Genomic DNA, 26956 nt, shown 5'->3' with positions numbered 1-26956 from the left:
AAAACTGGTATTAGGACATTTTTTGATCACATCAAAGATTTTCCAGGACGGTCCGTCGATCAGTCGACAGACTGTCGATACTTCTGTATCCCCAAACTTAGTCGGAATTCCTTGAGTTGCTTCCTGATGCATGAGCCTTTAATCGACGCTCACCACGTACGGTCCACCAATGGCCTCGTGGGTCACTTCTGTGCTGATTCTTCACAACATTTTGCATTTTTGTTTAGGGCAACTTTTATGTAAAAAAAGATAAACCACATCAAAAATACTACAAAAGACTCTATACACACCAGTCTTAAAGAAAAAAACATTGAAAATACTGTGAAACTATGGTACATCACTAGGTCTTTGCATCCCTATAGACCTGAAATTGACAATCTACGCACCATCAGTTTTTCTCATCAGGAGTTGGTGCAGGGACATCATCATAGGGTGCCGAAAGAGATGCCGAACTATGAGCCTCATAAGCCGAGGCTTGGCAGGAAGCTACCTCTAGATGAGTGGCTCTAGATGATTCAGAACCGGAGGTAGTGGCCTCATTAGACCCCGTAGAGTGGGCCGACTTTTAACCTGATGCCTCTTCGAAGCCAGATTCTCCTTAAAAAAATTGAGGCAAACCCGGATGGTGTTCCAGTCAGTGTGCGCTCCTCATCAGATTAAAAGGTAGAGACTATGCCAAAAACCACCATCTTGGGTACCCCGAGTGGCTCGTGTAGCTAGTGTAGGGGTATGGGTGCTTGGAGGAACATATTCAGGATCTCTCTCATTGTCGAAAGTGCTAATCATCTGACAGGATGGTGCTACAGACTTGAACTTGCCCCTGGAATAAATGATGTCTTCTTTGGGGGACAATTGTACGTGTAACACACTTGCTAGTCTCATAACAATCATACTACACACCTTAAACAAATAATCCTATAAAAAGGAAACACAAAGCAAATTCCAGTTTAGATTGTAGTATTGGTTGACGGACACTATCAAAGGCCCATCAATGAATCGACAGTCTGCCGATAGTGTACGTCGTTGGACACTTTGAAAAATTTTAGATTTTTCATTCTACAGACCACTCACTTGGAAATGATGGATGTGCATAATGGCCCGTCGAACAATCGACAAACTGTAGTCCACTTCCATCGTCTAACACTTAGAATAATTTTTAAACTCTTTCAAAATAGGGTCTCAATTAGAAATGACGGACGTGCAGAATGGTCCATCGATCAATCGACGGGCCGTAGTTCACTTCCGTCATTTTAAAGTTTAACATTTTTAAATTTGCCCAATGAGATGGACCTCATCGACTGCCCGTTGATCAAACGACTATCCATAGACGGGGTCTCGTGTTGTTGACCTGAGAAAAATTTCATTCCTTGTTTATATCACCAAATTTCGACACCTTTGAGACCTTCATTAGTTTACCCAATACATATCAACAATTTAAAAACATTTCTTCATCCTTAGTGTTTCGATTTTGAGTTGCATTAGAAAAAGGCCATGTGGTTATGATGATTTTGAGTGTAATCTTTTTTTATATATTTTTGATGGTTGGGCTACTAGTCTTGAGTCTATTCCTTCCTTTTCAAGAATTTTAGTGTCATTCGGGGACGAATGTTCCTAAGGAGGGGATAATGTAATACTCCAAAAGTTTAAAGCCTAATCTAGAGCCTAACATGAGATTTTATGAGTTTTAACACTGTTTATAAGTCAATTATAATGTATTTGAGTCATTTAGGAAGTTTTAGAATCAAAACGTCAAGGAACGCCCATGACGTCCGAAATCTAGTTCAAGAGGGGCTAGCATGTCTTAGCCTATTTGAATAAGTTTTAAGAGTTGGGAACTGTTATAATTGGTTTTAAGGTGTCTAATACGTATTAGAGTTATTTTATAGTCAAAACATCCGGTTGCGAGTCCCCAAGGACCAACCAAGGGCCCTTGAGGAGCACCCTTGCAACTTGGCAAAAAGCCGCCAAAAAGCAGTGTCCATAGATGAGTTGCAGCGATGATCCATTGGTGAATTGAAGGGGTGTCGATGAAAACTTAGCCAAAATTTTGAAGGGGTTGTTTTGGAAACTCTCTGACTAAAACGACGGACCAACAGGATGGTTGGTCCCTTAGCCGTTGATTGACAAACAAGGCATGGACGTGGTCTCGTCTGTCAAAGAGACTATTTTGCTGCACATTTTAAGGTAAGTCAAATTAATTAATTAGGTGGTTAGTTAATTTGTTAGGGGTTAAGGTAGGTCTAATAAATATAGTTAATGACCGATATAAAGACCCTAACCTAACTAAACTAACCTAACCCTCATAATTCCCAAAACCCTATTGCTCTTTCTTCTCTCTTCTTTCTCTCTCCCAAAGAAACCTCATTGAAGACCAACAAAATATGGGTTCTAGGTATTATAAGTATAAATTTTCTCCATCAAACTTCATCAATTATTAAGGTATGGGACTTCTTTCACCTTTGGGATCTCTTTCCTCAAAGGGCTCCTCCAAATTGATTTCAAAGGTATGAAATTCAAGTGGGTTTCTTCCAATCCAAAATTGATCTTTTGAATTGTTTTGTTTATGGTTTATTTTGGTTACTATTAGTATATTAACATGTATAATGGTTAAATTATACTAATTGTTGATGATGTGACCTAGTTTGTGGAAGATGATTTTTTCCCATTAACCCTAGGTTGTGATCTTGAATTAAATTGTATAAGTATTGCCTCAATTGGCTTTGGTAGTGTGTAAATTACTACACTATGTTTTTATTATGCTAATTATGAGTATATGTGATATATCGTAATCCAATTATGCTAGTTCTTGAGTAATTGACCTAGTTTGTGAAGTGGATTATGAACTTGATCTAAGTCTCTAAGTCTAGGCTATGAACTAGTGATAAATTGTTGTGTAGTGAATTTATTGACTTTATTATTATGTTGGTTACAATTGTGTGATGATATTGTACTATTGTTAGGTTTAATTGCATGGTTGATGGTAAGACCTTGATGAGGTCATTATGAAGGAGATTGAGTAAATCTTGTGATCTATATTCTTTACTTCAATTATGACTACTTGTGATAAAGTGATGATGTTATGTTGAATTATACCTTATGTTAAGATTGATAGGGTTGGTATGATGTTGAATTGAAATGTCTTTAACTATGGATTGTGAGTTTTGGCTAAGATGTAAATGTTATAAGGAAGGTGATAACTTACCAATGTGCCTTATTATGATGTGACTATGTAAATGTGCTAAACTCACTTGTATGAATTGTAATGAAAGGACAATACTCATTCAATTCTTATTTAGATATGATGATGTTGATTATATATGTTATAGACCCCATGACCTACATTAAGCTATGATGATTAAAAAAAGGCATTAAAGACATTTCAAAAGGGACTCTAGCTTCGCAGCGAGTGAACTAGAGTGAGGAGTGTCCCTGGAAGCTAGAATCACTAATGTACATATAAGATTGGAGACTACAATACATGTAGCATAATGACGGTCCCAACTATATCTCTTTGTTCTTGAACTATGTTTCCCTCATAGGAGTACTAGCTAGTGGATCCACCTAGATGTTATGTTCATATTTTTGTACTACTATTGCAAGTAGTTCACCTTCCTTTGGTGTAGGGTTCCATGACACCGGATTCCACATTTGTTCATATGGACTATTTCAGTTAAGTTAAGATGTTTCCAAAAGGTTAAATGAACTAAAGGAATGAACTCTAACTAGGATGACCTAAGGGGTTTAGCTTAGTCTAGGTAAGGGTATGGGACTCTACATAAACATTGCACTGGTTAGCCTTGAGGGAAGTCTTAAGAGGATGTTCTTTTGTATGTATATGCTTATAAATATGAATGATACTATATGATGATTGCTTTCACTTATGAACATGTTTTTGGTCTCTATTGCTAATGTATGATTCTATTTACTCTTAAAGATATGCTATGTGAAGTTGGACATTGGTCATGGTTCTTGTTGGGTTTACTTTATTGAGTAAGTTTATGGGGTTTTGCTTAGTCATTACACTAGTGGACTTAATGAGGGTCATGAGTAATGTTCTTGACTTGGTTGTGATGTTATGAACTCTCATCCATGCTTGGTTAGATTAAGACTTGATGATAGAGTTATCTTGACAAGGTGATCGATTATGTTGATATGCATGTTGACTTGAGTAGACTTAGTATTGTTGTTATTGATGTACATGGTCTTTACTTAATAAATATGCCTTATTGGTTGGTATGGGTTCTTGAAGGTGCATAAGGCTTTTCAAAGTAAATTTCATACTTTAATTAAATGTCCCTTTTTAACATGATTTTATGTTCTGTGTGCATATGGTCTCATACTTAGTACAAGTGATATGATAACCCCATTTTCTCCCTTTTTACCCAAAATTTTAGTTTCAGTCATTGAAGGCTTGTGAAGACATTTGAAGAAAGACTTGGATTCTCACTCTCCAAGTTGGGTAGGTCCTCATTAATTTTAGGACAATGCCATTTTCTAGCTTCAAATGTTGATTAGTTTTAAAGACAATATGTTCATTTCCTTCCATTTGAGTATTAAAGATTGTATAGCGTACATGTGTCTTTTATGGTATTGATGTATCAGTTATGCCCAATTTTTATAATAGTGTTTGTTTGGTTATGACATGAGACATCCGGTTTTAAGACTATGTTATATCTTATATATATATGTGTGTGTGCAATTAAAGTACAAGACTAAGTAATTCTCTTATACGAAGGTTCTATGAATACTCGATATGAATAGATATTTTGTGTATGCAAGAGGTCTATGTAAACCTCATGATAGATATAAGAAAAGTTTTAAATTTTTCTGAATTTTAACCTATGAATGTAATGATGTAAAAAGCTAAAAGGCTAGTCTTAGTCCTCGATGAGGACGACGATGCCAGTTACGTCTAGGGGGTACTCCCCGAATGTGAGAACTTTCATTCATTCATTTTACTTTTGGAAACATTCGGCATAACTTACTATAGACCATGTGATATAAACATTTAATCTAGTGTCATGAAACACTATACCAAATGAAGGTGCTCTACTTTCCAAGGTAGAACTATAACATCAACATAGCATCTAGGTGGATCCACTAGCTAGTATTCCTATGGGGTCACATATTTAAGGAACTAGTAGATTTGCTACAAACTCATGTATGCACATTTTCATCATAGTCTCCATGTCATGAGAACAATAGTTAACCTACCTTCTCTCTTGGGAAGTCACACCTCTCACATCTAGTTTGTTTGGTGCTAAGCTAAATTCCTTTTTTGAAGTCTCTTTAAGTCCTTCTCAATAATCAATTCATAATATAGGTCATAAGAGACTAACACCTTGTAGAATCATGTCATTAGCTCTTAAGGTCCAGGATAAGAATATTCTTTCATCACTAAACCATCATTATTTTAGAAATACATCATATCATAAGCACACTAAGAAGAAGCACAATAGAATTTTTTGCAATCCTCCGTAACCTTAGTTCATCATGATCTCACATTCAACATAATCATATCCTAATAATACATGCATAGATTCATCATTTACTCTTCAATTGAATAAAAACATCAAGTATAAATAAACATCAACATAATATAGTAATCCTGATCTTAGAAGTCTTACCTATGGCTTGCAAGAATCTCCTTGAACATCTCACCCTCAATTCCACAACATTTATCCAATAATCCAATAATCAAATTCATGTAATAGTAAACTAATTAATAAAATCTCCAATTACAACAACCCTAATAAACTATCAATCTTTTTCATAGCTAAAGAACTAAAACAATATACCAACAAATAATCATAATCTATCAATATAAACCAACACAATATCATAAGAAATTAATTTGAAGGATAACCCACGAAATTGGGTGAAAACCATAATTTTGAAGAACATAAAATTCAAATCTTTGAATAGCCTCTTGGGGACAAGGTTTCAAAGAGTTAATAGCTTCCATACCACAACAATCCTTAAATAATGATGGTGGAAAACTTGAGTCTTGAAGCCCAAGTAAATCTTGAACCTTGGTCTTTATTTGGGTCTTTGGGGTAGTGAGAGAAAGTACAGAGAAGTGGGAGTGAATTGGGTTTGGGAAATAATATTGTATTGAGTTAGTCTAATGAAGTATAATCTTTTATAGTCCCCAACTAAATTAATTTACCATACCTTAATACCTTATTAATTTATTAACTAATTGTCCTAACCTTTGCCGAAATTAGACGGTGAAGTGGAGGACAAAACGAAGACTCCGCGTCAACGGTCTACCGACCAAACCATGGACCGTACTGGTAGTTCGTGGTTTTGGTCAGAGACTTGGTTTTTGAGAAATATTGTGATTTGTATAAGTCTCCAACCATGAGCACCATCTATGATCCGTTGACTCTTCGATGGCTCATTGTCTGCTCCGTCGTTTTCCCATTGACAATTGACAACTTTTAGGGTCAAATGTTAGGGTCCTCTCAAGGACCATTAGGGTGGTCCTTGAGGAGTCGTACCTAGACATTTCTACCTAAACACACTCTAATATGTAATTCAATCCTTTTCACCTAATTTGACTTAAATTCGACTTTAAACCCCTTGAAACACAAAAAGGCACACTAGTTCAATTTCACTAGTCTCTGGACGTCGTGGTCATTTCTTAATGTTTTGATTCTAATACTTCCTAATTATGTTGAATTCTTATTATAAGCTTATAAACACTATTTTAAGTCTTAGTTCATGAAGTGAGTCTCTAGACTAAGTCATGGGATTTCCCGAGTGTTATGAGACTTTCACTTCGATTTATGAAACTTTGATATTATTGCAAGATGTTTTTAAAATCTGCACATATTTCTATTACTTCATAGTATGATATGCTAATGACTTGTATAAGACCTTTCAAGTTCTTGTACACCATGTTACATCTAGAGTGTACCCCTGGGTAGTGATAGAGGCGTTAGAAAATTGACCAATGGAAAAAGAGAAACGGATAGGAGGGAAAAAGAGTTGAAAATAAATACAACATAAATAAAGTAATAAAATAATATTTATAATGTAATAGATGATAAAAAAAAATATTAAATATTAGAGTTACCTCACGCTCTATTGGTGAGTAAAGTACACTCATATGGGGTCATAAGGGGGAATAAATTCAATTGGCACAACAATAAAGGGTATTACATAAAGTTAAAATATTTTTTTGAAACTTAGGGTTAAATTATGCGTTCTCTACTAATATATATTAGGTGGAATGACTTGAGAGACCCTTGTACTTGACTCAATTTGTATGTTGGATTCATATACTTACGACTTTGTCAATTGAACCCTTAAACTTATTCAAACAGAATATTTTTGACTCATTTATTACTTGATGGGTGTGCATGTAGCACAATCATTTTACACAGGAAATATCACCTCATTTTTTAATGACACATCATCATAATTATTATTAATTTTCTAATGAGACATCATAAATAAAATATTTAAAAATAAATAATATTTTAAAAATGTAAAAAAAAAAGATTCTCTCTGACTATACTCATTTCACCCCCTTCCCACTCCATCTTCATTGTTCCCACATTCTACCATTTTCAACCCAAAAATAAAAACTACCATTTTCATATTTCATCCTAGCTCATACTGAAAATTTTCCTCAATAACAAAATGTGAAAGATTATAATTAGTTGTTGCACATGCTTTAGGATTCTATTAATTTTAATTTGATAAAAAAAGATATCAAGAAAACTTCAAATTGAAAAAATATGTTTATATATATATGTTAAAGTAATAGATCTTAATGAATTAAGTTTATAAAATGGTGAATGGTATATCTTGTTGCAAAAACTTTTTAAATTTTTTATTTAATGATTTTATAGTGATAATGTTTACGTTAAAGAAGAAGAGAAAATGAGTAGGGGAGGGGGAGGGTGGGGGAATGAGGGTTGAGGTTTGAGAAGAAGAAGAGGATGAAAGGAGTAGGGCTGAAAAGTAAGAGAGAAGAGGTGGGGTGGGACGAGGTGGAGTTAAGAAGAAGGTTTTCAATATAACATTCTTTTCATTTTTTTATAATTTTTATTTTATCTTATAATTTTGACCATTTTAAAATAATAATATTGTAAGACTTGCTTCAAAGACGTGTGGGATCATGAATTTATCCAATTCGGAGATTTTAGTGTCACATAAGTTTTGTCTATGGTCAAAAGGGCTTAAAAATAGAGTTTCATTGAGCTTAAGGGTTTAGTTGATAAAATGTAAGTAAAATAATTCAAATTATGAATTGAGACCAGTAAAAGGGTCTTCCAGGTCATTGTCCCTATATATTATGATACACAGCATGTCCGGACCATTGACATTTAAACACATTTTGGTTGTATATTTTAATGGTATTTGATGTTTATCTAGGTTTAAAGAAATATTCTTTGTAGACTCTTCCTTCTGGTGGATAAAAGAAGTGAAAAAGAAAGGATTTAACCATCTATATTTAATTTATCAAAATATGTTTACTAGATAAACATTTCCATATATATTATAAAACTTGTTTCTATGTATTACATTTTTGTGAGAGTGAAAAAGAATCGTTTGTTTTGTGTAGGTTGGGCTTCAAATAGTATAATATCACTACTCTGCTCACCAATTTGGAATGTTGGCAGTTGCTTCGTTTACCATCTTCACGAGAGTTACCTGCAACCTTATCACTAGTTATAAGCCTCGAAAAAACAAAATCTAACATTTAAAAAGATATCTTATATAATTTAATAATTGGCGTTTCGGAGATTCAACATAATAGAAGGGGAATGCTAAAAAAGAAGTATATAATACTCATTAAGTTGAACAGGTAACATACACAATAGGTGAAACCATACAAGAAATTAAATTTAAAATGTGTCAAGTGAATAGTAGTGGTGGAGTGAGGATATGCAAAAGCAAAATAAAAATAATAGAGTATCCCTAAAAGCGATGAGACAATATGGGAGTGAGGATATGCAAAAGCAAAATAAAAATAATGGAGTAGACCGAAAAGTGATGAGAGACTGTGACACACAGCCTGAGGTTTTTTTTTTTGGCTTGTACCAAGATTCCACAAAAACATGTTAGAGGAGAAAAGTATAAATCTTGATGACGGGGATGCGATTTTGATGTCCATTCATTTGTCACCCATACAAACATAGCTACACACCTAGGCTTTATATATACTACTCAAGAATTACATCATAATACGAAAGGCATGAAGTTATTCTTCATATGGTATATAAAATAAACATTATTGGGGTTATTTAAGTTGTTTAATATTTCATTAGGACTAAGGAGGCCAAACAAGTGAACATCCATGTTGATAAATAAGAAAAAATTACAAAGTTCATCAACCAAAAGAATAAAAATTAATGTTTCATGGTGCATGATGACCAAAAGCTGGTATATATTATGGATATGAATATTGTAGATCATAGTTTTTAGGATAATTGTTCATAAGCATGGCCGGAGATAATTTAGGTGACATACATATTCAACAAAGGATGGATATAATGGATTATGTGAAAATGTGATTGGTAATTAAGTTGAAGAATGATTATGAGACTCGTAAATATCCAAAGATGAATGTCGCAGCAACGCAAAAATCAAATTAGAAATGATGTTAGTAGCTGGAAGTAGTACATAATTGACTACATGTAGGGGATAATATGAGAGGTCAAGTCAGCATGCTCTTTGTGAAATTGGGTCCATACTCATAAATAAGTCCAAAAAGTTCTAAGAACAGATCATAACGAAAGCAAAGGATCCATAGAAGCAACGCCCAATAATTGTTGTAATTAAGTCCGGGTCTAAATTGTTTCGGTGGTTAGCATTTCCTCAAAACCAAATGTCTCCTACTTCTGTTAAGCTAAAAAATTGATTTAATTTGTAGATAGACTACTTCTTTTGTCTCCTAAAACTAACATTCTAAATAGTGTTTTAATGTATAGAATTTTTTTGTAGCTTCTCAGCTTCCTACTTTGGCAAAGACAATATTGTCTTCTTGATGCTAGGAATGAATCTACTGAATCAAAAAAAAACCTCAACATTGAAATGAAATGGACCTGAAAACAAATTATTAGTATTTCTGTAAAACGTAAGTTCATAATATTTCCAAGTGAATCATTAATAACAGTGTATATATTATTAAAATTATCTTGTTATAATGGTTTGAACTTGGGATTGAGGGAACTGTTTCAATTTCTTTTTTTATAAGGTAAACATATTTCATCATAAACAAGGGTATACCAAAAGGCAAAGAATATCCAAAAAAAAGACATGATTCTCTACAAACTCCATCCATTCTTCTAGATATAAAACTGAAATGTGAAAGTGGAAACCTTAAAACTAAGAAGAAAAAATAAAGATACAAGGATAGAAAAAACACCAGATGGAGATTGATTCACAAGTACAGTAGAAAGCTTAAACCCTCAATTAATAGAATCTAACAAGCACCTAACTAAAAGATAAACCTTCAAGAGGAAAGCTTTGTCAAATCATCAATTTATTAATATAAAGGTCATAGACCCAACTCTCTCTAGACTCTAAAGTATCAGTCATAATCTCAATATATATCACAAAAATAATCTACCTACTAAAATGGAATAATATAGTATTTATACTAGACTAGGCTAAGACTAAAGAAATAATGGTGATGATTAATCTTGTACACTGATCTCTCACATAAGCACCGAAAAACCTCTCAAACCCATAAATCCTCACAATGTCTAAACCACCAAACCTAGTCTCCTACTCCGTTGATGAGGACTCCTCCTCCTCACCGAAAAGGAATACATGCCTAAGTGAAAGAGGGTCGATTTATTTTTACCGAATGCCACCCTAGGCAGTCCTGGAAATGTCTGCAACACTCAACCTATCTTACTCACACAGAGTTGACTAAGGATAGAAATACTTAAGCAGCAAAGTTAAACAGCGAACAGAATGTACAGGAACTCGTCCCAACAATTATTAATCTTATATTTAATACAAAGGGAAGGCTTCACGAGTTTATCTAAGACCAGAATCACTCTCTATAGCCTTAAACGAAATTTCAACCTTTATAAAATTTCTACAAGTGGCAGTTACTTAAGTCAGTTACAAATAACACATGTCCGACACTTGTCATCACATGATTCAAACTAAAGTTTCCAACATCTATATTTCTAACAGATAGGATCTAATTCAAATTACATCCCTATCCACGCGAAATATTAATATGTTAACACTTAGAATATTTCAGGCTACATTCCAACACTTAGAATGTTTCAGCCAGCTTCCAATACTTAGAATATTTTAGCTTCCCTCCAACACTTAGTTTTATTTCAGCAATTCACATGAAATGCCTTTGATTTTTCCACCATAAATTCTTCACAGCTTTGCCTTATCATGCCAACACGCTGCCTTACCGATGACTCCTGCCCACACATAAGTCTTGCATGTTCAAGTTGCTTTGCCAACACCCAAGCACCTTGAACCTGTGTTGCACTGTTTTGCCCCCATTCATGTCAAGACCAATGCCCAAGTCCTTGACATGTCTGCACATAGTCAGATCAAGTAGTTTACGGGTCTAACACCGAGTCATCTAGGAAATTGTCTTAGGGGCAAGGCGTCACCTCCACCACACCTTCATATCCGCCTCATCAATTCCCTCCTCATTGGTCAACATCTTTGATCCGGTCATCCTCTCTTCTCCCAATATACGCCTTCGGCAGCCCTTTAACTCTCTCACCATCTCCTCCAAAAACCCTAACTCTAATTTTATTTATCAAATATCCACTTCTTCAAGACCATTAGTCCCGCCATAATCCTTAGAAATTCCTCTTCCTACATCAAATCCTAACCCAATGCCCACCCAGACCACTTATTCACAAAACGTAGGCATTGATGAGGTTCCCCTTATTAGTCAACTACGCCAAACTGTTCCGCAGAAACCATGCAAGCATATTGCTCAAGTGAAAACCATTATCCACATCCCATTCACACGAAGCTAGTCAGGCCCAACTAAAAAGGATGTTGAATCAAGCAAGAAATATCGTCACGCCGGTAAGTCTCTATTTCGCTCCCCTCAGTCTCTTCTTGTTGTTCTTGGTTAAGACCTAGGCACCTCATGATTTTACTCCCTCTAATTCCTTTCTCCGCCACAAAAAATGAGTAAGAATTTGTCCAAGTACTTCAAAATAGGGAAGGAAATGTGTTTCAGGTCTAAAGCATTTTTAAGGGGAAGAACCTCTCATCACGAGGTTTGGACTTTAGATGTGGTTCAAAAGGTGCTTGAATTGTTGTAATTTCAGGGTTGGGCGGATCTGTTTCTTGACACAAGGTTAGAGGTCCACAAAAATGAGGTAGTTGAATTTTATGTGAACCTAAATGTGTTTGAAGATAACGTTGCTACTTCCCCTGTTAATAAGGTTAAATTAATATTTTATAATGTACGTCTTCACGAAATTTTTCATATTTAGATAGCTGGTATAAGTGAATACGTGTGAACCAACGATGAAATTTTTTTGCTCACATCTATGTAAACACAATGGAGGGTCTTTGCACGACCAAGAAAGGTGCTTAAAGGGAAAATGATACCTTTTCACAAATTGTTGTACGAATTAGTGCACAAGGGAGTTCTTTCTAGGGGGACAAACTACATCAGGCTTCCTTTAAGGACATGGGGATTTCCATTGCCCTCGAAAACAAAGAACCTATTGACTGGCCTTCTTTTATGATAAAACACATGCGATACGTAGTTAATCCTAAGCCTGGTCCTCATCAGTTGGCTTTTAGTATCCTTCCCACTATTATGTTTAAAGCTTTTAATAATCCCTTGATGGAAGGAAGAGTTCTGAACAAGTCGCATATGGTTACTTAGGTCTAGTCTTTCTTACTGCAGACTTCTTGATTATGACGACTTGGTTCTGCTACTGCTCCCAGGGCTACTAGACCAGTTGCCATTCTTCTCAATGATCTTCGTGCTACCAGGGAACATAATATTGTCCTCCTTACTTAGATTGATACTCTTTGTACTAAGATGGCCTAGTCATAGGTGGAAGTAGCTAGATTGAAGGACCAGTTACTACTCCAACAACAAGACAACAATGCTCGTGTGTATCATGTTTCATATTTATTGTCCCTATCTCATACCCCACATACCTCTCCCTCCTTCCACCTCCTATATCATTCCTTTTTGTTTTTTTGAGACATTCTTGTGAAAAGTTATGTTTTGTGTCAATGTTGGATATTTGTTTGGAGCACTGTGAACTTATAACCTAATGCATACTCTTTTACTGGATTATTTGTCTTTGATTTGTTCTTCTCTTTTTGTTTGGATGGCTAATATCCTTAGATATTGTTCACATTCTGTTATCATGTCTAAGTATATATTTCATCATCGAAAAGAGGTAAATTTATGAATAATGGATTGCTCAAAATACTTTTGATGATGTCAAAATGAACAAGGTGCACATAACACATACCGGACATAAAATAAAGAGGCGGGAAGAATTCGCTTATTTAGAGATAAAAGAGGAAATGTGTGTCCAAACTAGCAAGCCGAGATGAAAAGGATTAGATTTGTAGGAAAACTTATATCTTCCTGGTAGAAGTCGATCAAGAGAAAATGAACTTCTATAAAGGAAAAAGCAAAAAAGAGAAATAGTTGTCTTTGTGAAATCATAAATTGAGAGAAATTATTCCAAGAGAAGGCCGAATAATCAAGGAGATCAACAAAGCAAATGAAAGAAGTACTAGAGTTGGAATTTCATTCTGAAGTAATGTGTTACATTGGTTGTTCTTGAATCAGTGTTTAGGAGGTGTGTTCTAAGAGAGAAGAAATTTTGAGAGTGTTATAACAGGAAGTTGGTTTTGACTGGGAGTTGAGTTAAAGAGAGTTTGAGAGAATTGTAATAAGAAACGAGTTTGACTTAAGAATAGAGATTTGATTATAGTTAATCGATAGAGAGTAAAGGTACTAGAGTTAGTTCTTTGATTATTGAGTTGCAATTTTGAATTTTTCTTAATGATAATAAAATGGTGGTGTGGTTTTTCCTTCCTTGAGGGAGAAAGGTTTTCATGATAAAATCTTTGTTTTATTGTGTTGGGATTGTTTATTTTGGTAAAAGTAAAAGAATCTAGTTCTTGTATAGGGGGTAAGGTTTCTTCAATATCATGTGACTAGTGATGAAAATGGACGGGTTGAATAAAAATTTAGACAGTTGAAAATGGTCAACATAAAATGAATGAGAATTCAACAAACTCATATTTCATATCGGTAACAAATGGATTGGGTAAAATACAAGGTTACCCATATTTACATGATTAGAATAGTACTCTACTTTAGAATTAAACATTGATAAAAAGAAAATGTTGAAGATGTTTTATTTAGTTTTATTGTATCATCAATGTAAAAAAAGAAAAAAATTCCTATTTAACTTTTCAATATTATAATTAAGAAAAGAAATGTCATGTAATATAGTATATATTTTTTTAGGGTCAAACAATTTATGTTTTTCAATCATAGAGAAGAACAATTAGGAACATAAAAAGAATAAGAAAAGTTACAACAATTTTAGTGATACGAGTAAATTAAAGTTGAGAGCTTAACTGATTCGGCTAACCCATATATTACCAATGAATACTCATATTTCTATGGATTAAATATGGGCATAAACATATATTTTACCTATCTAAAAAGTCACTCACCAACCCACAATAATATGGGCTAGCTTATTTTGTGGGCACTAACGTTGTGACTGAGAACTCATACAAGGAGGCAGGGTAAAAACCAACTTCAATAAGATTTTATATCTTGTTATAGTTGATGCATACTGGAGTGTTTATTTTTTTGCCTTGAAGCAAATACCTATATTCAATGTAATGCATGTATATAATACTCATTATGTGACAAGTAGGGCTTACTTGTTGTTTATCAGAAACAAAAATACTACAGTTGATCTACTTTTTTCTGGATCGGTTGGAAAGAATAGTGACGTAGATTCAATCTACTAACCAATGTTTTCCTCTGTTAAGGGATTGAATAGTAGGGCTAGAATCAAGAATAGATACTAAACTTGATAAATCGGTTATTCTTCACTTGTAGCTTTAAGAGACAATTGATTCTCCTGGAATGAATATTAACAACATACTACTTGATGAATACTGGCAACCAAATCATTGATCTCCTCATCTGTATCTAACTAATAATTGCATGCGGTGTTTTATTCAAAAAATTGTACCAATATAGGCCACACTAATAACCATGCTTATTGAAGATTTATGGAGAGATGTATACATATTACATACCACACTTTCTGGGACGTTAGGTGGAGGCAGGGATAAATTTTTAAGTGGAGGTCCTTTGATATAGGACCTCTTATCAAATCGCCACTCTCCAATTTTTCCGTAAGCAAGCTCACTCTGAACAACAAGCTACGGCATAAGATTACTCATCATTAATACAAAGATTGAAACTAATTAAGTACACAAATAATAACTTTACCTGCATGTTGTAGTGACACGCATAAGTGTAATAGAGGATAAACATTTTTCTACTGTCCAAATCCCAAGGTGGCTAAAACATTTTCAAAAATCCAAAAATTTACTTACTTATGAAAAGTATAAGAAAATAAATATACAGAAACAGATCAAAACCTGTAGCATAAAGTCTTTCCAAAGAATATGCTGAACACCATGCAAAGCAACCTACAATATCTTTCAGCTCATTAGTACATCTCTCACATTTCTAAGATCCAACCAAAAGTTCTATCTGTTTCTTCATCATGTTTCATTCTTAGAGAAATATTCATCCATGTAGTTGCAACTTCCTCCAACAAATTCTGTATTATAAACCAAAAATAATTCCTTGAAAAATACAGGTGCAGAATAAGCACATAGTGCTGATCGAAGCATTGATGTAGCTGTAATAAACTTGATCACAGTTGAGAGACCTGTATCTAATAACAATCTAAACACACACGGAAAATTATTCTGAATAATTGATGAAATTAAAGCTGAAAAGATACATGTAGATAGTATTAACAACATTAAAAATATATAAATAACCTTGCAGTTATTTATGAAGATTGACAACCTGAAACAAGCAGATATTGAAAAATCAGCGAGTATGACAATTGCAACACAAAAAAAATCAAAATCTGTAAAGAAATGAACCGTCTAGATATCGGCAATACTTTCAAAAGTAATGGTACAAGGAGTAGGGGGATATGATAAAGCTAATGATCAATGACAGTCAAGATATGTATCCTGAAAATTAAATCAAACAAGCAAATAATTAGAGCCTCAGCCATAGTTGGAACGTTGATGTACATTGATTTCGAGAGTCCAAAGTATAAGGTGATATCAAGAATATTGTGAAAGACTCCAAGTCTTAAGCAGGCATATATATGATAACACCTTGAGTAACATCTCCATTTATCATTCCATTCTTTTGAAACAGCAAACCAAGATATCTAAATTTGGCACCACAATTGTGGTCTTGTCTTACATCAACTTCACTCTTCTAGTGTTAATAACTAAACTTGCGGAGCATGTATTCGGTCAGAGTTACTGCTACTTATATTATCATGAAATTCTTACTCTCTAAACTTGTGGAGCATGCAGAATAAAGGGGGTTGCTTCAATAATTTAATACATGGTAGTAAAAGTATACCTTCTTAATGATGACAGGTGAATTTCCAATGAGATCAACATTTGTTATAGGACCATTTTGTTTGGGAACGAATTTCCTTATGATATCCTCGTGTTCAGCAGGTTTCATGTAGAAAAAAGGGAAAGCAACCGGGTAATCTCCATAAGCGAAATTTGGCAGCGGTTTCAAAAAGATGTGATCAGGCTCTGCCATAAGTATGTATCTGCCACAATAGAATAAGATTGTTATATACATATGTGCAGTCAAGCTGCAGATAAATACATTTGACAACTCACTCCTCTTCTATGGTAGCCTTCTCCAACCACTAAACGAATGCAGGTCTATTGAGGACTATCTAACCCTGTAATAAGCAGCAAACTAACTGAGTATTTGATGCCAAAACCTGAGTGGAGGGAAGAAATTAAAGGCATGTTTAATTCTGACCATATAAAAACCTTGTGGAAGAGGATCAACGACAAATGTGGGAATTCCATCCATAAGATTGTCAGGGATTCCTAAATGGAGGATTCCGGGTGAATTTTCCCATCTCTGAACCCGGTAAATTCTTATTTTTCATATACCGGTAGTACATGATGCGGCATTGCCACTTGCTATAAGAAGTATCAGTTGCTGTTAATGCTATATGGAATAACAACTTTTCTGATATATTACCTAGTTTTGTGGGATTCTGAATAATGGGATCAGGAAAACCAACATCCCTTGATTTTGATTTCTCAAACCCAACAAATATTGTAATCACATTATATGTTACAAACCAAAAAACAAGAAAAAGAAATACTAGTGGTGTCATTCAACCCATTGGCATCAACTCTTTTTGTCCTTCCTTAGTTACTGTCTGTCCTTACCCTGCGACAACACAAGCACAAATAAAGCTTAAAACACTTAGCTATATTGTTTTCTTTTTTTTCTACATATTAGTCAGAGCGCAAAAATTAAAAGAGACTCTTGTCAAAATCATGTTAGCTTTATATAACTAATTAAAAGGAGTCCACAAGCACAAAACCATATTCCAACTTTTACTAAAATCAAAGAAGTACTATCAAGACACAAACCAATGACGAAATTCAAGGCAGCCAGCTAAATCAAAACGGGGGAGTATTATTATTACTCCTATGGCTATTCATGGTCGTGGTTGATAAATCAAACCAAACTGCAATTCCAGCATAATCGATTAAAATAATTCATATTTAATTTGGTTAGATATGATTTAAATTTTCAAAACTGATACTATTTGATTTGATTTTGATTTCACTAAGAAAAAACCACAAAAATAATCAAATTGAATCGAGAATTTATATATATATATATGTATATATATATATATATATACACATACATATATATATACATGTATATATATATATATACATGTATATATATATATATATATATATAAAGTTATAATTATTTAGACATTATTAAATAAAATATAAATATTTTGATAAATTTCATCAACTTAAGTCTTTAACTTTATCATCCTCTCAAGCTCAACAATTACATTTTAGTCTAACTATTAAACCATAAGTCCAAGTCCATCAAATTTCATTCACATAATATTGTTACACTTTCTCTTATTTTAATCACTTTGTTTGGAGTTAATATCTCAAACGGTCACTCAACTTTGAGAATATAGCTAGTAAAGTCATTAAACTTTCTTTTGTTTCACTAAAATCACTCAACTTAGATATTATAATCAATAAAATCACTCAACTTAAGTATTTATATATCGATAAAATCACTCAACTAAATTTTTTATATGAACAATAATTTCTTTTATGTTAACAAAATATAGACTCAACAAATAAATAAAATCGAATTCATATTTTTAAATTTCACTCCATTTTTATGTCTTGATCACTAAGGGTCTCTAGTATGTGTTTTTCGAAGTATAGATTAATGTTCTGTTGGGCCCTGATTATATTCTGTTTAGTAAATTTTATATTTTTTTTGTTGGATTAATTACTTGAGTGGATTCCATTTTAAAAATAATTACTTATTTTAAATGTACTCTTTAATTATTATAATTTATAGCAATATATGACACCATTGTGTATTTAAGTAAATTCTCTCTCTCTCGCTCTTTTTCTTTTCTGTCGCTCTTTTTTTCCTCCTTTTCGCTCTTTTTTCTGTCTCTCTCGCACTATTTCTTCCTCTCTTCTCTTTACCCACTTCTTTTATGAGCTCTTTTTCAATCTCCCAAAAAAAGAGTAGCAACTAAATTAAATGCAAAATATGGCAAACAAAAGAGCATCTTATTTGTAACGACCTGTTTAGTCGTTTTGAGCAGCAGACTTTGATTCTGGAAATACTGGCAAAGACAACGGGCCCCACGACGGACCATCGAGGGTATCTCGTTCTAAAATACTTAGAATTCTGAAAATTGGGTACTGAAATCGACTCTCTAACTTTGTAACGGAATGGCAGGACGGACCGTCACAGGTGTGACGGACCATCACAGACTCTTCAGAGAAATTGAGTCTCTGAACTCTGTGACGGAGCAGCAGGACGGACCGTCGCAGGCGCGATGGGCCGTCACAGGCTGCGTAATCACAGGCTGGGTCGGATTTCTGTAATTATTTTAAGGGGCGTTTTGGACTATTCCTGCTCTAATTATAAAGTTAGTGGGTTAATTTTAATAAGTCTAATTACTCGGGGGTTAAAAGAGGTAACCTTAAGTTAATTAGTAGCTTATTATTGCAATCTTTTGTTCTTAATTATATGCTAATTAGGGTAAAAGAAAGAGGGTTTGAATAAAAAAAGTAGAAAGAACAAAGAGAGAGAGAGAGAGAGAGGATCGAACGAGGAAGAGAGAAAACAAAGAACAAAGCTTGGGGAAATTGCTTGCTTGATCACTAATCTTCGGTGGAGGTAGATTATCGTTTTTATACTATTCGTAGTAAAGTCTTGATAGCGAATGATATGCGTTGGGTTGTATTGTAAGTCTTCTATATGCTTAATTGTGTGCTTGTGTGATGTGTTTATATAATTGTGATAAAATAAGCATGATGAAACTATTGAATCCCAAATCTTGAAAATCTCTTGTTATTGATGACGCCTTCGTATAAAAGAAGGCTTGATGAACTAAAGTAATGAGATGATGACGTCTTGGTATAAAAGAAGGCTTGATGATCTAAAGTAATGAGATGATGATGCCTTGGTATAAAAGAAGGCTTGATGAATTAATAGAATGAGAATTAGGGGATCGGGTGTCACGAACCGACACGTAGAATTAGGGGATCGGGTGTCACGAACCGACACGTAGATTTAGGAGATCGGAGTGTCACGTTCCGACACATAGTAGTAGGGGATCGGAGTGTCACGTACCGACACAAGAGGAATAAAGATAATGAATCTTGAAAGATGTTAATATACTCAATCTAATGAACCTAATTCCCAAATGAGTATGGTATTGAGGCTTGAGTCCTCATGTGTGAACTTGGCGGTACTTGGTAATGATTATAGGCTTGTTGTTGCTACATGTAGGTATTGTAGTTGATTCATGATATTACTTGATATATATTATTTTCTATTTGGAGTTGGCCGATGATACCTACTCAGTACTTGTGTTTGTACTGACCCCCTACTTTTATGTTTTCTTCTTTGTTATTTGTGGAGTGCAGCAAACGTGCCGTCGTCTTCAACTCAACCGTAATTCTAGCCAGTCTTCAATCACACTGGATTTCAGGGTGAGCTAATGCTTCTAGCTTGGACTGGGTTTTTCTCTTCATGTCTTGATGCCTTGAAGTTCCGGCATGGACTAGCTTTTACTTATTTTAGCTTTTTAGAATACTCTTAGTTTAGTAATTTGATCATAGATGTTCTTGTGGTGATGACTTCCAGATTTTGGGGATAATAATAGTTATTGATTTTATTAATGAGTTTAAGCCTTCCGCATTACTTTCTGTTGATATTATATTGAAATGTTAAGGTTTAGATTGGTTGGTTCGCTCACATAGGAGGGTAAGTGTGGGTGCCAGTCGCGACCCGATTTGGGTCGTGACAAACTTGGTATCAGAGCATTAGGTTCGTTGGTCTCATCACACAAGAACGAGTCTAGTAGAGTCTTAAGGAACGGTAGGGGGACGCCTTTACTTTTCTTTTAGAGGCTATAAGACTTTAGGAAAATTCCATTCTTTCTTTCTTTCGTGCTATTACTTGGGTCCAATTAGTATCTAGGTGATACAAATTGGTATCTGACCATCTTCACTCTATTTCGCAGATGGTTAGAACTAGAGCAACGACTGCGCCAACATCAACATCAACAAGACAAGAAGCGTCTGAGCCAGCCACTGGGGTTGTAGCTCAAGGAAGAGTAGCGGTAAGTGGCCGTGGTAGAGGTCGTGGTAGGACGTCCTCTAGAGGAAGAGGACGAGCACCTAGCCCATCTGATACTAGGGCAGTGACTCATCCACCGACTGAAGAAGTAGTAAGAGAGGGTGAGGAAGGGGAAACTGAACAAGTACAGAATGAGGGATTGCCTCCCCAACCTACCCCAGAGATCATCAATCAGGTTCTTGCTTATCTTAGTGGGTTATCTGATCAAGGTCAAACACCTCCAGTGTTTTCTGCACCAGCACCTCAGGGTCCGGAGGTACAACATGCGGCTACTGTGGCTCCCCGCATGGATGCCTCATTGGACATAGGCACGTTTCCTCGTCTGATTACAGGGCCTATAATGACAAATGATCAGCATGAACTTTTCAGTATGTTCTTGAAATTGAAACCTCCAGTCTTCAAGGGTGCTGAATCTGAGGATGCTTATGATTTTCTGGTTGACTGTCATGAGCTACTACACAAGATGGGTATAGTAGAACGGTTTGGTGTTGAGTTTGTGACTTATCAGTTTCAAGGGAATGCCAAAATGTGGTGGCGGTCACATGTTGTGTGTCAACCAACAGAGGCACCACCGATGACTTGGGCATCATTCTCTAGCTTTTTTATGGAGAAGTATATCCCTCAGACTTTGAGGGATAGGAAAAAAGATGAGTTTTTGAGCCTAGAGAAAGGTAGGATGTAGGTTACCGCATATGAGACTAAGTTTCGTGCATTATCCAGGTATGCCACCCAACTTTGTTTCAGTCCACAAGAGCGGATTCGCCGTTTTGTGAAGGGGTTGAGGTCAGACTTGCGGATTTCAGCCTTACAGGTAGCGGCTACGGCAAAATCCTTCCAAGAAGTGGTAGACTTCGTGATAAAGGTGGAAGGAGTGAAGCTAGATGACTTCACCATGGCATCGACATCAAAAAGGTTTCGAAAGGGAGGTGAGTTTAATGGTTCTTACTCTAGAGGACAGGGTTCAGGAGGTTACTCAATCCGACCAATTCAGTCTTCACTACAGACTGTAGTTGGGGGTCCACCTCAGACTGGTCAACACTTCTCTGAGAGACCTATGCTTGACTCCAGAGAGTGTTATGGATGTGGGGAGACTGGACACATTAGGAGGAATTGTCCAAAACAGAGTTATAGACCCCCAATAGCTAGAGGTAGAGGTGGTCATGGTAGAGGCCGTTATTCTGGAGGACGTGGTGGCCGAGGTAATGGTGGTCATCAAAACGGCCGGGGTGATGGACAAATGGGAACTACTGCAGTGCAACCTGTTACAGGTAACGGACAGACAGATGATAGGGCTCATTGTTACGCTTTCCCTGGGCGGTCGGAAGCGGAGACATCAGATGTTGTTATCACAGGTAATCTTTTGGTTTGTGATTGTATGGCTTCTGTATTATTTGACCCTGGCTCTACATTTTCATATGTATCTTCTGCATTTGCTAATGGTCTTAATTTACGTTGTGAATTGCTTGACATGCCTATTCGTGTTTCTACTCCGGTGGGTGAGTCTGTGATAGTTGAAAGAGTGTATAGGTCTTGTTTGGTGACTTTTGTGGGGAGCAATACTTATGTACACTTGGTTATCTTAGAAATGGTTGATTTTGATGTAATTCTGGGTATGACTTGGCTTTCTCCGAATTTTGCAATCTTGGATTGTAACGCTAAAACTATGACGTTAGCCAAGCCCGGGACAGATCCGTTAGTGTGGGAGGGTGACTACACTTCCAATCCGGTTCGTATCATCTCCTTCCTTCGTGCTAAGAAAATTGTTAGTAAGGGTTGTTTGGCATTCTTGGCACATCTCAGGGATGATACTACCCAAGTACCTACAATTGAGTCGGTTTCGATAGTCCGCGAGTTTTTGGATGTGTTCCCTGCAGATCTTCCTGGTATGCCACCAGATAGGGATATTGACTTCTGCATTCATCTTGAACCGGGCACTCGCCCCATTTCTATACCCCCTTATAGAATGGCTCCCGCGGAGTTAAGACAGTTAAAGGCACAACTTCAAGAGTTTCTAAGCAAAGGCTTTATTAGACCAAGTGCATCTCCTTGGGGTTCTCCTGTTTTGTTTGTGAAGAAGAAGGATGGGAGTTTTTGGATATGCATAGACTAGAGACAGTTGAACAAGGTAACTATTAAGAACAAATATCCCATTCCTCGCATTGATGACTTGTTCGAACAGTTACAAGGTGCTTGTGTCTTCTCTAAGATTGACTTGAGATCTGGTTATCATCAATTGAAAATACGAGAAACGGATGTGCCAAAGACTGCTTTTCAGACCAGGTATGGGCATTACGAATTTGTAGTGATGTCTTTTGGTCTTACGAATGCCCCTGCTGCTTTCATGAGCTTGATGAATGGGATTTTTAAGCCATATTATGATCTCTTTGTGATCGTATTTATTGATGATATACTGATATACTCAAAGAGCAAGAAAGAACATGAAGAGCATTTGAGAATGGTATTGGAAATGTTGAGGGAGAAAAAGCTTTATGCCAAATTCTCCAAGTGTGAGTTTTGGCTAGATGCAGTGTCCTTCTTGGGGCATGTGGTTTCTAAGGATGGGGTGATGGTGGATCCTTCTAAGATTGAGACAGTGAAGAATTGGGTAAGACCCACTTATGTGTCAGAAATAAGGAGCTTTGTTGGTTTAGCTAGCTATTACCGTCGATTTGTCAAGGGATTCTCTTCCATTGCTTCCCAATTGACGAACTTGACTAAGCAGAATGTTCCATTTGTATGGTCGGATGAATGTGAAGAAAGCTTTCAGAAGCTCAAGACTTTGTTGACTACCGCACCAATCCTTACCTTGCCAGTGGAAGATAAGAATTTCATTTTCTATTGTGATGCATCCTATTCGGGTTTGGGTGCAGTACTAATGCAAGACAAGAATGTAATTGCTTATGCTTCGAGGCAATTAAAGGTGCACGAACGTAATTATCCGACCCATGATTTGGAGTTGGCTGCGGTAGTGTTTGCATTAAAGCAATGGAGACACTATTTATATGGAGCTAAGTGTGAAGTATACACGGATCATCGTAGCCTACAGTATGTCTTTACTCAGAGGGATTTAAATTTGAGACAGAGGAGGTGGATGGAACTACTGAAGGATTATGATGTTACCATCTTGTATCACCCAGGAAAGGCTAATGTTGTGGCAGACGCCTTAAGTAGAAAGGCAGGGAGCATGGGAAGTCTAGCTCACTTGCAAGTTTCTAGACGTCCATTGGCTAGAGAGGTTCAGACTCTGGCTATCGACTTGATGAGGTTAGAAGTAAATGAGAAGGGAGGATTGTTGGCTTGTGTAGAGGCAAGATCTTCTTTTCTTGACAAGATTAAGGGAAAACAGTTTGAGGATGAGAAACTAAGCAGAATCCAAGATAAAGTATTGCGAGGAGAGGCTAAGGAAGCACAAATCGATGAGGAAGGTGTTTTGAGAATCAAGGGAAGGGTATGTGTACCCCGCGTCGATAATTTGATCAACACTATTATGACAGAGGCTAATAGTTCAAGGTATTCTATACATCCTGGTGCAACCAAGATGTATCGTGACCTAAAGCAACACTTTTGGTGGAGTAGAATGAAGCGTGATATTGTTGACTTTATTGCCAAATGTCCAAACTGTCAGCATGTAATGTATGAACACCAGAGGCCCGGAGGAACACTTCAGAGAATGACCATTCATGAATGGAAGTGGGAAAGGATTGCAATGGATTTCGTGGTTGGTCTTCCAAAGACAATGGGTAAGTATGACTCTATTTGGGTGATTGTTGATAGGTTAACTAAGTCTGCTCATTTCATTCCGGTCAAGGTGACTTACAATGCAGAGAAGTTAGCCAAAATCTATATCTCAGAAATTGTTCGGTTGCATGGGGTTCCACTCTCCATCATATCTGATAGAGGTACGCAGTTTACTTCTAAGTTTTGGAAAACATTGCATGCGGAATTGGGTACTAGGTTGGACCTCAGTACTGCATTCCATCCTCAGACCGATGGTCAGTCTGAGCGAACGATTCAAGTATTGGAGGATATGCTTCGCGCATGTGTGATAGAATTTGGTGGTTATTGGGATAGCTTTTTACCCTTAGCGGAGATCTCTTACAACAATAGCTATCACTCAAGCACTGATATGGCCCCATTTGAGGCACTATATGGGAGAAGATGTAGGTCTCCCATTGGGTGGTTTGATGCATTTGAGGTTAGACCTTGGGGTACTGGCCTTTTGAGGGATTCATTAGAGAAAGTGAAATCTATTCAAGAGAAGCTGTTAGCGGCGTAAAGTAGGCAAAAGGAATATGCAGATAGAAAAGTTAGAGACTTAGAGTTCATGGAGGGTGAACAAGTCTTGCTGAAGGTTTCGCCCATGAAAGGGGTGATGCGGCTTGGTAAGCGAGGTAAACTTATCCCAAGGTATATTGGTCCATTTGAAGTACTCAAGCGAGTAGGGGAGGTGGCTTATGAGTTAGCCTTGCCTCAAGGGCTGTCCGAGTGCATCCGGTATTTCATGTGTCTAGGTTGAAAAGATATCATGGGGATGGAAACTACATTATCCGTTGGGATTCAGTTTTGCTTGATGAGAATTTGTCTTATGAGGAGGAGCCTGTTGCTATTTTAGATAGAGAAGTTCGCAAGTTGAGGTCAAGGGAGATTGCATCCATCAAAGTTCACTGGAAGAATCGACCAGTCGAAGAAGCCACTTGGGAGAAAGAGGCTGATATGCAAGAAAGATATCCACACCTGTTTACAGACTCAGGTACTTCTTTTCGCCCTTGTTTTTCTTCTTATGATCGTTCGAGGAAGAACGATGGGTAAATTGGTATCTATTGTAACGACTTGTTTAGTCGTTTTGAGCAGCAAACTTTGATTCTGGAAAAACTGGCAAAGACAACGGGCCCAACGATGGACGGTCGAGGGTATCTCGTTCCAAAATACTTAGAATTCTGAAAATTGGGTACAGAAAACGACTCTCTGAACTTCGTAACAGAATGGCAGGACGGACCGTCACAGACTCTTCAGAGAAATAGAGTCTCTGAACTCTGTGACCGAGCAGCAGGACGGACCGTCGCAGGCGCGATGGGCCGTCACAGGCTGCGTAATCACAGGCTGGGTCGGATTTCTGTAATTATTTTAAGGGCGTTTTGGACTATTCCTGCTCTAATTATAAAGTTAGTGGGTTAATTTTAATAAGTCTAATTACTTGGGGGTTAAAAGAGGTAACCTTAAGTAAATTAGTGAGTTATTATTGCCATCTTTTATTCTTAATTATATGCTAATTAGGATAAAAGAATGAGGGTTTGAATAAGAAAAGTAGAAAGAACAAAGAGAGAGAGAGAGGATCGAACGAGGAAGAGAGAAAACGAAGAACAAAGCTTGAGGAAATTTCTTGCTTAATCACTAATCTTCAGTGGAGGTAGGTTATGGTTTTTATACTATTCGTAGTAAACTCTTGATAGCGAATGATATGTGTTGGGTTGTATTGTAAGTCTTCTATATGCTTAATTGTGTGCTTGTGTGATGTGTTTATATAATTGTGATAAAATAAGCATGATGAAGCTATTGAATCCCAAATCTTGAAAATCTCTTGTTATTGATGACGCCTTGGTATAAAAGAAGGCTTGATGAACTAAAGTAATGAGATGATGACGTCTTGGTATAAAAGAAGGCTTGATGATCTAAAGTAATGAGATGATGATGCCTTGGTATAAAAGAAGGCTTGATGAATTAATAGAATGAGAATTAGGGGATCGGGTGTCACGAACCGACACGTAGAATTAGGGGATCGGGTGTCACGAACCGACACGTAGATTTAGGAGATCGGAGTGTCACGTTCCGACACATAGTAGTAGGGGATCAGAGTGTCACGTACCGACACAAGAGGAATAAAGATAATGAATCTTGAAAGATGTTAATATACTCAATCTAATGAACCTAATTCTCGAATGAGTATGGTATTGAGGTTTGAGTCCTCATGTG

At 36.2% G+C, this 26956-nt stretch overlaps 1 protein-coding gene across 1 annotated transcript; it reads right to left on the bottom strand.

Annotated features, from left to right (window-relative positions):
* Positions 1-8500: 8500 nt before the first annotated feature.
* LOC101259265 (hydroxyproline O-arabinosyltransferase RDN1-like) lies at positions 8501-17563 on the bottom strand. Its single transcript, XM_069287500.1, has 6 exons — positions 17075-17563; positions 16927-16991; positions 15634-16853; positions 15482-15553; positions 15286-15399; positions 8501-8667 (listed from the first exon to the last, which is right to left on the bottom strand). The coding sequence occupies exons 3-6, from the start codon at positions 15640-15642 to the stop codon at positions 8614-8616; spliced, it is 249 nt and encodes an 82-aa protein (XP_069143601.1). The 5' UTR covers positions 15643-16853; positions 16927-16991; positions 17075-17563; the 3' UTR covers positions 8501-8613.
* Between the last annotated feature and the right edge of the window lie 9393 nt (positions 17564-26956).

This window comes from Solanum lycopersicum, chromosome 7, assembly GCF_036512215.1.
Source record: "Solanum lycopersicum chromosome 7, SLM_r2.1".
Classification (NCBI taxonomy): Eukaryota; Viridiplantae; Streptophyta; class Magnoliopsida; order Solanales; family Solanaceae; genus Solanum; species Solanum lycopersicum.
Note: the sequence above shows the minus strand (reverse complement) of the source record. Positions and strands in the feature narration are given on the sequence as shown.

Bases quoted from the DNA above. Each gene is read 5' to 3' on its own strand.
- LOC101259265 (XM_069287500.1), bottom strand. The intron at 15,400-15,481 runs GTAAAGTTATTA...CTTGTTGTTCAG, and splicing joins CGTGTCACTACAACATGCAG to AGTGAGCTTGCTTACGGAAA. The intron at 8,668-15,285 runs GTATGTAATATG...ATAAGGTTGCAG, and splicing joins CTAACGTCCCAGAAAGTGTG to GTAACTCTCGTGAAGATGGT.